Here is a 14051-nt window from a genome sequence, read left to right on the forward strand (position 1 = left end):
TATTGTTTTTGCCTGAGCATCACATGACTCCACTTTTTGCCACCCAAACAAACAAACGCCATTAACACTACCTTCCACCTACCTTTGGTGGGCCCCAATTCAGTGTCCACTAGTAAGGGGCCCACTTTAGATTTTACAAAACGAATGGGCCTGAGCTGGAGCCCATTTACGATTGGGTTTCTTCTTAGGCACTTCTCTGCCACTACATGACAACCGTAATAACCGTCTCTCATTTTGATGCATCCACCCCATCCCATGTCGCCATTTCAGAATTTAATGATTCATTTGTTTTATTTGCTCAATTTTATTAAACACATAAATTATACAAATTTCGGAAATTTTGAAATTAAATAAGAAAAATACTCTATAAAAAATAACAGAAATGATAAATTTGATGAAAATTGAAAATGTAGATGAAAACTTTTCAGCAGCGCATGATTGGTGTGTAATAATAGGGATAAAAGTCAACACTCAGGAATTGGACACTATGGTTTGTCTCATGATATTGTTGATATGACATTATTCTACAATTGAGGAACCATACATGCATTGCTGTGAGTTTCAGATTCAACCTTTTTCTCTACTTTCATACAAAACATTGTATTCCTCTTATCTGCAAACACGTAACCACAAAAAGGATTCCTTTCTATCATATTCTATTATCATAATAAAATACAAAATCCAAAAAGATAAATGTATACTATTAAACTTCTTAACTCTGAATAAAAATAATAAAAAGACCAAATATGTGTTAACAAAATGTAACTTATCAATTATATATATGTAGTATATGTAAATTAGATATGATATAAAGATGTTTATAAAATCACTTTTTTTACAAATTGATATACTCATATGATTATAAATTACTGTTTTTTATAGTTTTTAAAATATAATAATATCATTCCAAAATAAAAAGTGTTGAAAAGAAAAATAAATCATGCTTACAATTAATCTATAAATGATAAAAAAATATAGATAAATAAAGAAAAAAATAGAGAGAATACAATTAGATACTTGCCCTGTATAAGGGTCCAAAAGTATGAAACAACAAATGCCATCCTTTTGTTATACATGTTTTTATTTATAACTTGATAAGTTTATAAAACTGTGAATTTTTTTTTCTTCAAAAACTGAGTATGAAATTGTATAAAATATTAATATATAGAAACTGTGATCCATAATTGTAGATATTATTGGAAGTGGATTCTCATTTTCGAAAAAGCTTGAGAATTTGCATAACCATGTTATTTGAACTGTTATTGTATTTCATTAATTATTTCTGATTTTGTCTTGTTTGATTTAAAAATTAATGTCAGTTTTTAGTTTAAAAATATTCTACACATAATCGTATTAATCATCCATCATTACATTTTCACGTGTCATTATTTCATTTGTTTGAAAATTCTACATATTAAGAAGGTACAATGCACGATCATTTTGCTATTCTAAAGAATACATTATGGGTAAAAAATCCTTGCTATAATTATATTAATTCCAATCACGCCTTTTAAATCATACAGCCCTTGTTACTTGAGGAGAATCCTTTTTTTAATAGTTAGAATAAAAAACTTAAAATATTGAAATTTATTTGAGAGATTAATTTAATTCATTAAATTATATATATATATATACATTAAATAAAGTTGGATAAAATTAATAGTGAAAGTATTAAGAGAAAAGATAATGTAATGTCACATCTTGGAATAAGCATAGCAGAAGCAGATGAGAGTGGGGTAGAGAGGTGTACTCAAAGCTTTAGCATATGTATGGCTGAGTTGTTTAATTAAATACAGACTAATTATCCTCTTTCCAACCAATAACTATATGCCAAATGGCATACTTCATGTGACACATGGTCTTGCCTGCACCAAAAATATCCCTAACCTTCTATCTCACAAATAAGATAAAACCTCATTTAACTCCTTAAATTTTATTTTTTTTAAATGGATATTGTAATAATTGTGTTAGTTTGTATAAAAGGTACATTATCTCATCAATAAATTTATTTAAAAAATATATTTCTCCTCACTTAATTTTATTTATTTTTAAAATAATAGAATTTAAGTAGTTTGTATAGTAAAAACAATTGAAAAGACTCTCCTTTCTCTCATAGCATTCATTCACATCTCACACACCAGCTCTTCAAAAAGCCCAAATAACGTTACTATCGTCTTCACCACCTTCGCATCTCATACTCGGAATCACCATGGACAACAATGGAAGAAGCAGAAGCAGAAGCAGAAGCAGCCCTTGTGCCTCACCAGAATTCGAGTTCTGGATGGTTCGAAACCCCTCTTTCCCACAACCTAACATTCTCTCCGCAGATCAACTCTTCGTCAACGGGGTCCTCCTTCCTCTCCACCTCCTAAACAAGCCCCACCCGCCACACCACCCACCCGACCCGCAACCGCAACCGGAATCGGAACCTTCCCCGGCTATAACCGACTCTACTTCCGCCGCCACCCCCTCCAAGCGCTGGAAAGATATTTTCAAAAAGAAAAACGCAGAAAGCAGCAACGACACCAAGAAGAAAGAGAAAAAAAACGTCGTCGCCTCTTCCGCGGAGCTCAACATCAACTTATGGCCATTCTCCCGGAGCAGGTCCGCGGGCAACGCGGGCACCCGACCCAAATTATTCGCCCCGGCAGCCCGTAAAGCGAACAGCGCGCCGTGCTCTCGGAGCAATTCGGCGGGAGAATCCAAGTCAAAGAAGTGGCCCACCAGTCCTGGCCGAGCCGGAGTCCATCTAGGAAGGAGCAGCCCAGTCTGGCAGGTCCGCCGTGGGAAGAACCCAGAAGCCCCACCTCTCCATCACGACAACAAACCGAAAAGTCGCCGGAGCAAACTCGGCGGCGGGTCGAGCAACCCGAAAACAAAGGTTTTGAATTTGAATGTCCCAATGTGCATGGGTTACAGACATCACTCAACGTGCAGAAGTGAAGAGAACAGTGGCATTGGTGTCAGAGGCGCTTCGGATAACATCCCTGGCAGTGACAGTAACAGTGGTAACAGGAACCATGCTCATGCCAATGTTGGGATTAAGCTTTTTAACCTGCGCAGCCTCTTCAGCAAGAAAAGCGTGGTAGCCTCTCACTAGTTCTCCTCATTGATTTTTCTGGCTTCCACAGTATATACATCATCGTATAATATCTGAATTGTTTATTATTTAGTTTCCTACTGCTGTTGTTCTAAGTTTAGTTTATTTGTATGTGAAAAGAAAGCTAGGAGTCTATGTTTTGGTACAGCCTTTGCGCGTAACTGAAAAGGTACCTGTTTGTGGCTACAACTTAGGATTTAAAACTAGATTGGTTAGTGTCTGTAGCAGCCTGATGAAATGCCATGGTTTTGTTCTGTTCCTGCTTTAATTGTATGCTGACTTTTGCCTGCCATGGTTTTGTATTTTGTATTATGGCTGCTTTTATTTTTTTAAAAGAAATTTTTCAATTTGTCTTTTTCGTTCTGGGTCTGTGGTCAGAACTCCGCAGAGGATTTGGTTTTGGGAGACGAGAGAGCAGAGTATATTCCAATGCGTATTTATTTTCAGATAATTTAATTTTAATTATTAAATAAGGGAATGTCCAATTTAATATGGAGAAAATACTACCAATTCAATTTGGTAACGAGTTTTACACACTGAGTTATTGGACACGGACTGAGTGTGTGATTTGTGGTAGATTGAAACTGTATTTATTAAGCAATTCTTATCTGGTAAAATTATCTACTCTGCTGATGGTGATGTTTAAAGTGACTCAATTTTACTTTTGGAAGAGAAAGTATTCTAGATTGTTTTCATTTTGTAATGTGCATGGTTTATTCTGCTCCAAAAGTAATCCATGAAAGAAAATAATTGAAGGGATAAGATTTTTTAAAATATAAAAGATAGTTTTAGAATTTTAAAAAAAGGTAGCGGTGCACGGAGCAATATGGGATCTCCATCTCCATGTGATAGTGTTATTATTTTCTTATTAAGCCCAATTGCGACAAAAGAGATGCTTCTTTCTGCACCTCCATATATTCTCTCTACACCTTCATAGCCCAGGTGAAATGACATTTTTGTCTTCATCTTCTTCCTCTCATCTCCTTTCTTTCATCACAATGCCATAGCCCTGCTACCCCACCTGACCCATGCCCTTCATTGCTTTATCTAAATTACCTTTCCTACACAAAAATACAATGAAAGAAGGTTACTAAAATTATATATGAACGATTAAGGAACTTGAGAAAAATGGAACATTAACCCTAGAACAGTCAACCCAGTTCAGTTCAGCTGGAGAAGATACAATGAATAATTAAATTTTCTTCTTTTGTTATACAATTTAAAATACAAATTTTATATTCTGAATTTTTTAATTTAAAATATATTTTTTATTTTAAATGCTGGATGAATTATATAAGTATTTTTATTTTATATTTTAGATTATATATTTTAGATTATATAAGTATTTTGTATTATAATCTAAAATGCAAAAAGAAAATATTCTCCAATCTAAAATATAAAATTTATATTCTAATATAATATAAAATGTTTTTTTATATTTTGATTGTAAAATTGAAATATAATATTTAAATTATAGATCTGCGTTCGAACATTATATCACAATACATGTTGGGCCATTTTGCTCTCACTACATCTTACTGCTCCCACACCCAATTTTTTACAAAACATTGTTTTGGACAAGATACCCTAATCTAGGATACAAGTTCTGGCTGCAAAAGACTGTTTGACTCATTTCTCATTACAAAGTCATATTCAATATCTGATAGGTTTGTGCATGTTTATATGACTAATTGCTTTTGGTAACTGAATTTCCCGTAAAAAAAATATTTATTCTCATTATTGTAAATATAATATATACAATATGAATAATTTTATTTATAAAAATATTAAACTTATCTATAACCCGCATCATTTATAATGTTAATAAGGAGGCTATTACTCCCTACATCCTATCAAATCTCTCACTGCATCCCAACAAAAGCTTTTGAAAAAATATTTCCATAATAGAGATGTGGAAATTATCTTCGAAAAAAAAATTCAAATTTGTGTTAATTTGTTTCAAAAAATAAAATAAAAACTGATTGGTTACTCAGAAAATTTTATAGGAACAGAAAGTAATAACCTAATAAGTATAAGAAAGTTAGCTCCCTCCACCACCCAAATACTCCTTGCACCTTTCCAAACAATTTTTAATTACAAAATCACCCTTTTTTTACTTTAAATTTTTTAACTTTTTACCTTTTAATTTATGAAAACTCTAATCTTTACCTCTCATTTTCACTCTCATACGCAGCCGCACACCCACTCTCATTTTCACTCTCATACGCAGCCGCACACCCACCCCCCTCCCAAACTCTCACTTTCTTTCTTTCTCTCAAGATCCGTTTTTTCCAATCCATTCTTCATATCCGTTTTCACTTCTTTAATTTTTTCTTCTCCATTTTATGCCTTGGTCACGTGTTACTTGTGCGGTGGTGGTGCGGTGGTATTGTGGTGGTTCGTTAGCGGTGTTTCGGTGCGTATATTATGCAATTTCCTCAGTTCAAACTAAATTTATTTCATTTGAATTTACTGGAATATAATCTGTGTGTTGTATATTTGGCCTTTGCTCTTAGGTTGATGCGTTTTCTGTGTTTTCTATGGGTGCAGAGGAAATCGTCCAAACTCAACGGATATGGCAGATCCGTTTCTCCTTCAACGGATGTCATCCGTTTTACGGATGTTGACATCCGTGTAATATTTCGTGACATACTCACATCCATTACCTTCAACCACCACCACCAGACGAAGTTTTTTCAGGAAACAAAAATTAAAGGGAGAAGAAGATTAGGCAGAAGCAGCAGCAATGACATCAGCGAGACTGTTGGTTCAATATGGGTAGGTGGTCTGGGTCAATATTTTGTTGTGATGTTTTGTTTGAACCCCAACTCACTCTTTTAAAAGAAAAACACACTCGGGTTGAGTATCACTGGGAAAATAAGAAAATAAAGAAGATCAAGGTTTCACCCTCTCGAGTTGGATCACATAGACCAAAGTCTTCTTCTCACTGATGCTACTGGATAATTTCATATGTGCGCCATTGCTACTCCTTCATTTCGCATAGATGGACTGCTGCTCTTTCGTTTCACATGGGTGCTGTAGTGGAACTCTTTGCAACTTCTTCCATGGTTGAAGCGAAAGTAGTGGACCTTTGGAGAGGTGCATTTACAGTTGTAGTGGTGGAAGGAGTAACACCCTAAGTATAAGTATAATAAGTATAAGTATAATAAGGTGTATGGTAGGTTCGTTCGATTCTATTTTGATATTGAGATTGTTGATTTTTTTTTTCTTCTCGTTTACCTTCTCTCCTTTTTCTAATTCTTTTTTTAGTATTTTTTACTATTAAAACATTTTAAATACATTATTTTAAAAATTAATTATATATTAACTATAAAAATTGATATTAACGTCACTATTATTATTTTTATGATGAGGAAATAATAAAATTATTATTTATTATTATAAAATTAAAATGATTTTTTATTTTTTATTATAAATAAATTTTACTTATTTTGTAGATAGTTTATATGTATTTATATTTTTACTGTAAGAAATGGTCATTATATTTATAAAACCAAAACACATTATTCTTCTGCTTAATGAGCAACAAAAAGGAAGACATGCAGGAGAATCAAACTTGGGCAGCAGAAATTATGTTTCTATGATATAAAATAAAATAAAAAATGATTGGTTACTCAGAAAATTTTATAGGAACAGAAAGCAATAACCTAATAAGTATAAGGAAGTTGTTCCCTCCACCTCCATCATCCCAAAGATGTTCCTGCACCTCTCCGAACAATTTTTAATTACAAAATCACCCTTTTTTTACTTTAAATTTTTTAACTTTTTACCTTTTAATTTATGAAAACCCCAATCTTTACCTCTCATTTTCACTCTCATACGCAACCACACACCCACCCCCCTCCCAAACTCTCACTTTCTCTCTTTCTCTCAAGATCCGTTTTTCCCAATCCATTCTTCATATCCGTTTTCACTTCTTTAATTTTTTCTTCTCCATTTTATGCCTTGGTCACGTGTTACTTGTGCGGTGGTGGTGCGGTGGTGCTGTGGTGGTGTAGTGGTGATTCGTTAGTGGTGCTTCAGTGCGTTTATTATGCAGTCTCCTCGGTTCAAACTAAATTTATTTCATTTGAATTTAATGGAATATGATGTGTGTGTTGTATGTTTGGCCTTTGTTCTTAGGTTGATGCGTTTTCTGTGTTTTCTATGGGTGCAGAGGAAATCGCCCAGACTCAACGGATATGGCAGATCCGTTTCTCCTTCAACGGATGTCGATATCCGTTTACGGATGTTGACATGCGTGTAATATTTCGTGGCATACTCACATTCGTTACCTTCAACCACCACCACCAGACGAAGTTTTCTCAACAAACAAAAATTAAAGGGAGAAGAAGATTAGGCGGAAGCAGCAGCAATGGCATCAGCGAGACTGTTGGTTCAATATGGGTAGGTGGTCTGGGTCAATATTTTGTTGTGATGTTTTGTTTGAACCCCAACTCACTCTTTTAAAAAAAAAACACTCGGGTTGAGTATCACTGGGAAAATAAGAAAATAAGAAAATAAAGAAGATCAAGGTTTCACCCTCTTGGGTTGGATCACATAGACCAAAGTCTTCTTCTCACTGATGCTACTGGATAATTTCATATGTGCGCCATTGCTACTCCTTCATTTCGCATAGGTGGACTGCTGCTCTTTCGTTTCACATGGGTGCTGCAGTGGAACTCTTTGCAACTTCTTCCATGGTTGAAGCGAAAGTAGTGGACCTTTGGAGAGGTGCATTTACAGTTGTAGGGGTAAAAATATAAAAACAAAAATTTAATATTAAAAAGGATAAAAAAGGAATAGGAAGGTATTGGGAGCATGGCGTGGTGGTGGAGGAAGTAACACCCTAAGTATAAGTATAATAAGGTGTATGGTAGGTCCGTTCGATTCCATTTTGATATTGAGATTGTTGATTTTTTTTCTTCACGTTTATCTTCTCTCCTTTTTTAATTCTTTTTTTAGTATTTTTTACTATTAAAACATTTTAAATACATTATTTTAAAAATTAATTATATATTAACTATAAAAATTGATATTAACTATAAAATTATTATTTATTATTATAAAATTAAAATGATTTTTTATTTTTTATTATAAATAATTTTTATTTATTTTGTAGATAGTTTATATGTATTTATATTTTTACTGTAAGAAATGGTCATTATATTTATAAAACCAAAACACATTATTCTTCTGCTTAATGAGCAACAAAAAGGAAGACATGCAGGAGAATCAAATTTGGGCAGCAGAAATTATGTTTCTATGATATAAATGAAATTCAGAATGAAGCAAATCACAAACTTTAAACTTCAAATGAATCTTCATAAATAAATATTAAATGATATAAGAAGAAAGTTGGCGTTTTATTACTATTAGAATTTCCCTAAGATAGAGACATAGGAAGGATTGAAAACCAATTAGTCACGACGAACATATAAGATATCATAGTATAACTGTATTTTTTTTTCATATATCATTTAATATTTTCATTTGAAATTTTCAATTTATTGTTGGATTCATAATAAACTTAAATATTTTGATTTTTTTATTTAAATTTTTTATGGTTAACTATTTGATATCGTTAAAATTGTGGACAATAATGGATTTCTTATATTGTTTCAATTTTAAATAATATATTTTATTAATTTAATTAAGATTAAGTATTATTTTTATTATGATATCTCTAATAGTCATATATCTTATTTAGAATTAAAAATAATTTAAATATATATTTTTCTTATAAACCTTCTAAGCAGTATAAAATAGTTATGAATTTTTTTATACTAAAAAACAAATAATATATTAGTTGTAGTTATTGATTTTTGTTTTTTATTATTTACAAAGATGAGTTTGAAAAAGAGTAATTAGATGAATTTAATAAGATTTGAATCATCTTTAAATTGCTTTAAACAGCAAATATGTTGAAGTCAATAAAGAGTGAACGATGTTTTAATCAACTTATTCTGAACATGTCTGTCATGTGAAAAGATGAAATAGTAGTTTAAAAAATATATTTTATTTCTTTTAATAAGATTTTAAAATTTTTAAAACTAAGGATAACAAAAAAGGTTGAGCTTGATAACTCGACAAAAAAACATAAGGAAAGGACCTTTTTAACCTGACAGTCTGGCACAATTCGTTTTGTCCAGTCTGTAGTCCAACATCATTAAAAAAACTAAATGTAACAGCATGTCAATCCGATAGGCCATCCTGATAATCGGATACCATTAAGCACAAACCTAAATGTAAGGAGGGTGTTACTCCCTCCACGACCACATTTTCTCCCTCCACCTTCCCAATTTTATTATATATTTTTTGAATTACAAAACTAACCTTTTATAATTACAAAAATAACCTTTTTTTACTTTTTAATCCTAATTATTTACTTTAACCCTAAAATCTATCTTTCTACCCCTTCTCACCCACCTCCCAACCCTCTTAGATTCTCACCCAAACTCCATCACATCTGTTTCTCATCTTCCATCTTTCTTCTATATCCATTATTCAAAAATAATATATCAAAAAATATAAATTATATTATTTAAATATCTTCAAAATTAATATAAAAAAACTGTAAAATATAAACCGTATAATCTTTAAACGGATGTGAGCATCCGTTTAAAGATTATACGGTTTATATTTTAGGGTTTTATTACGCACCTTCACACCTCTTAACCTCTCACGCCTCTGAACCAGCACCTTGAAGCATCACCACACTCACGTCTGAAGATGAATTGCTTTCCTCACTTTCAATCTTACTAAACACAAAGTCCATCACACTCTCACGTCACAAATTTTGTAAAAGAGAAGAAGATGTGGAACATGAGAGACAATCCAAGGGTAGTGGAACGTAAGAGACAACCTGGGAAAAATAATAAACAGAAAGAGGGAAGAATGATAAAGAGAATGAATGTCCATGTGAGATTTTAAATAATATTAACCCTAAAATTTTAATAAGGGTAAAATAGGAATGAAAAAATAAAGAAAAGGGTAAAAGGGGAATGGGGTGGTGGAGGAAGCAAGCTGTGGTGGTGGAGGGAGTAACACCCATGTAAGGAACTCGTCTCTGCTCAGCTCGTCCAACCCGATAATCGCAATTGAATATGCTTTCAACAATGGTTTAAAGATTTTGAATAAGTATAAAAGTGATCTGTTGCCAAAAAAATGTTGAAGCATTAATTTGTACTTCACTTGGAAGCATGAGTTTCATGATTTAAATGATGATGTTGATGAAGATGGAAGTGCGAAGGACGAAAATTCTTTTAATGATGATGGAGCTCATTGTTAATTTTTTATTTTTTTAGTATTATGGTGATCGAATGATTGTACGAACAAAAAATATTTAATGGATGAACATGTTTTGATATATTATGAGAAATTAAAATGTATTAGGGATGTTATATTCAAATAAGTGATAAATTATTCAAATGTAGTCCAACTTCAGCTCGATAGTCTGGCAACCCAACATCAACCCAACAACCCTCTTGGCAGCCTGTCTGATAGTCCAGCTTGAATCTATTCCACTATAGTCCGACCAGCCCGCTACCATTCCAACAACTTGACAGACTAAATTATAAAAATCAACCCTTTATTAAGTGGTAGACTAGCCCAATCCAACTTCTTTTTGGTAGGCCGAAGTATGGACTAGTTTTAAATAGTGTCATTGAAATATTTACATCTTTATTAATATATATATATATATATATATATATATATATATATATATATATAATATAAGTATTTTATAATACTTAGGTTGAATATATTAAATATTTTTTTAAAATTTTATATTCTTATTAATAAAAAAATTATTAACAAATGTTAATTTTTAGTATTTTATTATCGAAAAAAAAGTTAAATCTACAACCTCTCTCATTCTTCCCTCAAATTTTACAAGTCACCTTTTATGACTTTATATTCTTTTTAAATGTGTTTTTTCCTTTAAGATAAATATAAATATAGATATGCATGTGAACGAAAGAGTAACTTAAATTTTGAATAACTGTATTTGAGAGGATATTTTTGAAAAAAAAAACTATCTTTAAACATCCTAAATATGTAAAAATCCACAATGCCATGAATATTTCTAGAGAAAGAAAAGTCGCAAATATTTTAAAAATAGATGATGAATGAATAGTTAAACAGGTTGGAATCCAACAGAGAACAGAAGGGATCATTCCTCACCCTAGCAGATCAAGAGGTTAATATCCCCAATCATCACTGATTACTTCTATTAAACACATCACACATAGTACTTATGTTTCTTAATTACAACAAAAGATTAGTCATAACAATCATTATCTCATACCACTAATGTTTATGAATAATTCTCCAATCAACTTAACACGTGAGCATAAATTCTGAAGCATTCCAACACACAAAACGATAGTAACTTTTACAATAAAAAATGTACTTGAAATTCTTGTGTATCTAAAAATATGGAAAAGGATGAAGGAGTGGTGGCCTTCCATTAACGAAAAGCTAAATATGCTTATGAGAAAGCAAGATTTTAGTTTTACTTTATGTTGGAAAATTGTGAACCAAGTGAAGAAACATCAATTATGTCTCGCACCAACTTGTGAACTACTAACAAATTAAATTAAGTTTTTTTATAAAAAAGTGATGTTGGTGGAGAGTACTAAGGAGTAACATGTGGGGGCTTCCCTTTGTCTTCTCTCGCACGTAGAAAAGGGAAACTTCCATCCCTCACTAATTATTCACCATCTTTCCATTCTATCAATAAACTCAGATTATGCCATTGACTAATGTTAATAACTAGGATTTAACTAATTCCTGCACATCAAAATCCATTTCTTTCTCGTAATTTTTTATTTTATTTTGGTTATTATCTTTTCTAAAATTAATTATGCAACATTCACATCAATCCTACTACTTTTTTTCCACTTCATGTGTTAGATATTCTCAAAGAGTTTATGAGATATTTTACAGAGAGACTTCAATTTTACGAACTCCTTTAGACTGTGTTCTTTTGGGTAGATTTGGGGGAGATGATTTGGGAGAGATGATTTGAATAGATTTGAGTGGATTTGAGGATAATTTTTTAGTGAATTTGTGAGTAATTGAGAGTGGATTTGGAAGTAAAGTTTGTGAGAATTAGTGTAGGATTTGATTGATGTGATAGATTTTAAAAATTAGTTTAATTGGTAGAAATTAAAGATTACCAAAATGCCTCTAATTATAAAAGTAATATAAAATGTTATATTTAATTGTAAAAATGTTTATAAAGAAAAAAAAATTATGAATAATTTATAAAATTAATGTTTAAAAATTATAAAAATTAAATAATCAACTTATTTTTAATAAATTAGAAAATATAATATACCTAATTTTATTAAAATGTACATCTTTTTAAATTATAATATTAAAATAATTTAAAAAAAACTGAAAAATATATATTGCGTAACCGGTTACGCGTTTGCCAGCCATCCTGTGCCAAGCATGGCTGAACGGTGTGCTTGGAAATTTGATAATATTACAGGGCAAAGCAGTCTTTTTCTTGTAAATCAACGCAAATCTTTTCAAATTAGCGGGATGCTGATAATGTTCAAATCTCGCAAATCTTCGCTTTTCTCTCCGTCTAAATCGTCGCAAACGAACATAATTCCTGTATCAAATCCTTCTTCGATATTTCACGTAAACAGTGAAATACCTTCAAACAAACACAGTGTTAATCTTTCCTTTCTCAGTTAATGTTCTTTCATTCTCTCGATCCTCATCCTCCAAAAGATAGATCGATGTTGTGTTTTTGGAAAATTTTCGAATGGTCAAATCAGTTTTCAGAATAAGAAAACAGTCAAAATGATAATATCAAAAAGTAAGTACAATCTTCGTTTATTGGTAGACACCTCTTAACCATCGACAAACAATTCTTACTCTTTGATATATAACTATTAACCTTCAGTATATACTCAACTTTTGATAGACAATACTTAGCTTTTAATAGATATTATTTAATCCTTATTAAATAACGTTCAACCGTTAATAAACAACATCTAAAGTGTATCATGCACTGAGTTGTCATAGAAATGACAAAACTATATGACCCTACAGGGTATATTAAATACAGTGTATCACTTCTTTGTAAAATATCTACATATATATGAGCTAAATTATATATATTAAAATTTTCTCTCACAAAGTGTGGATAAAATAATACATATTGTAATAATATTTAATCAATTTCATTTTGGATTGGTTTAAATATATAATTAAAATTAAAATAGATATGGTAAAGTAATAGAGAGTGGATTATTGATAAGAATATCTGAACTGAAATGAGTGCAACCACGTAACATGCTTTGAACAGGAACAGACATGCCATAAACAGAAGGCCAATAATCCCTTTCCCCCTAATACGACGCAACTTTATCATGATTTGAATATAGATATGACTCCCTAATCAAATCATAATAATCGGTCTACAAATCCATAAACATAAAAGTAAAATATTAATCATAACTTTCTGATTTTAATATTAATCAAATAAATGGCCAAATCTTGGAGATTGATGTCAAATTCAACGGTTTGTTTCAATAGCCACACTTATATACATAACACCACCTATAAAACTTCCTTGCCTACTTTAAGCCCCATAAAACATATGAAGGGTCACTTTTATATTTTTATTTACTTTAAATCTATTATAAAAAATTCTGAATTCCGACTTCAAAAAAGAAAAAAAATTATTATAGTAAGAAAATATTAACTCCAATTATATTATTTTGATTTAAATTTCATCTAATTCATAATATGTTATTTTGATGTAGTTATAAAAATGATTTAGTTATAAAAAATATAAAAAAGTGAAAGAGTTGAACTAAATATTTTTCTCTAACATTTGAAAGATATAAAATTAATTTAAAAGTTTGAAAAAAAGATAAAAAAATAATTTTGATTTAAACTTTATCAATAATCATGCTTACAGTAA

General features: G+C 31.1%; 1 protein-coding gene across 1 annotated transcript; it reads left to right on the forward strand.

Annotated features, from left to right (window-relative positions):
- The first annotated feature begins 2098 nt into the window (after positions 1-2098).
- Positions 2099-3368, forward strand: LOC124833669 (uncharacterized). Its single transcript, XM_047308202.2, has one exon. It carries the CDS (start codon positions 2210-2212, stop codon positions 3098-3100), a length of 891 nt encoding a protein of 296 aa, XP_047164158.1. The 5' UTR covers positions 2099-2209; the 3' UTR covers positions 3101-3368.
- Positions 3369-14051: the final 10683 nt, after the last annotated feature.

This window comes from Vigna umbellata, chromosome 1 (genome assembly GCF_029865625.1).
Source record: "Vigna umbellata cultivar VRB3 chromosome 1, Vumbellata_1.0, whole genome shotgun sequence".
Taxonomy (NCBI): Eukaryota; Viridiplantae; Streptophyta; class Magnoliopsida; order Fabales; family Fabaceae; genus Vigna; species Vigna umbellata.

Coding starts and splice junctions, on each gene's coding strand:
- LOC124833669 (XM_047308202.2), top strand. CDS start 2,210: ATGGACAACAATGGAAGAAGCAGAAGCAGAAGCAGAAGCAGCCCTTGT.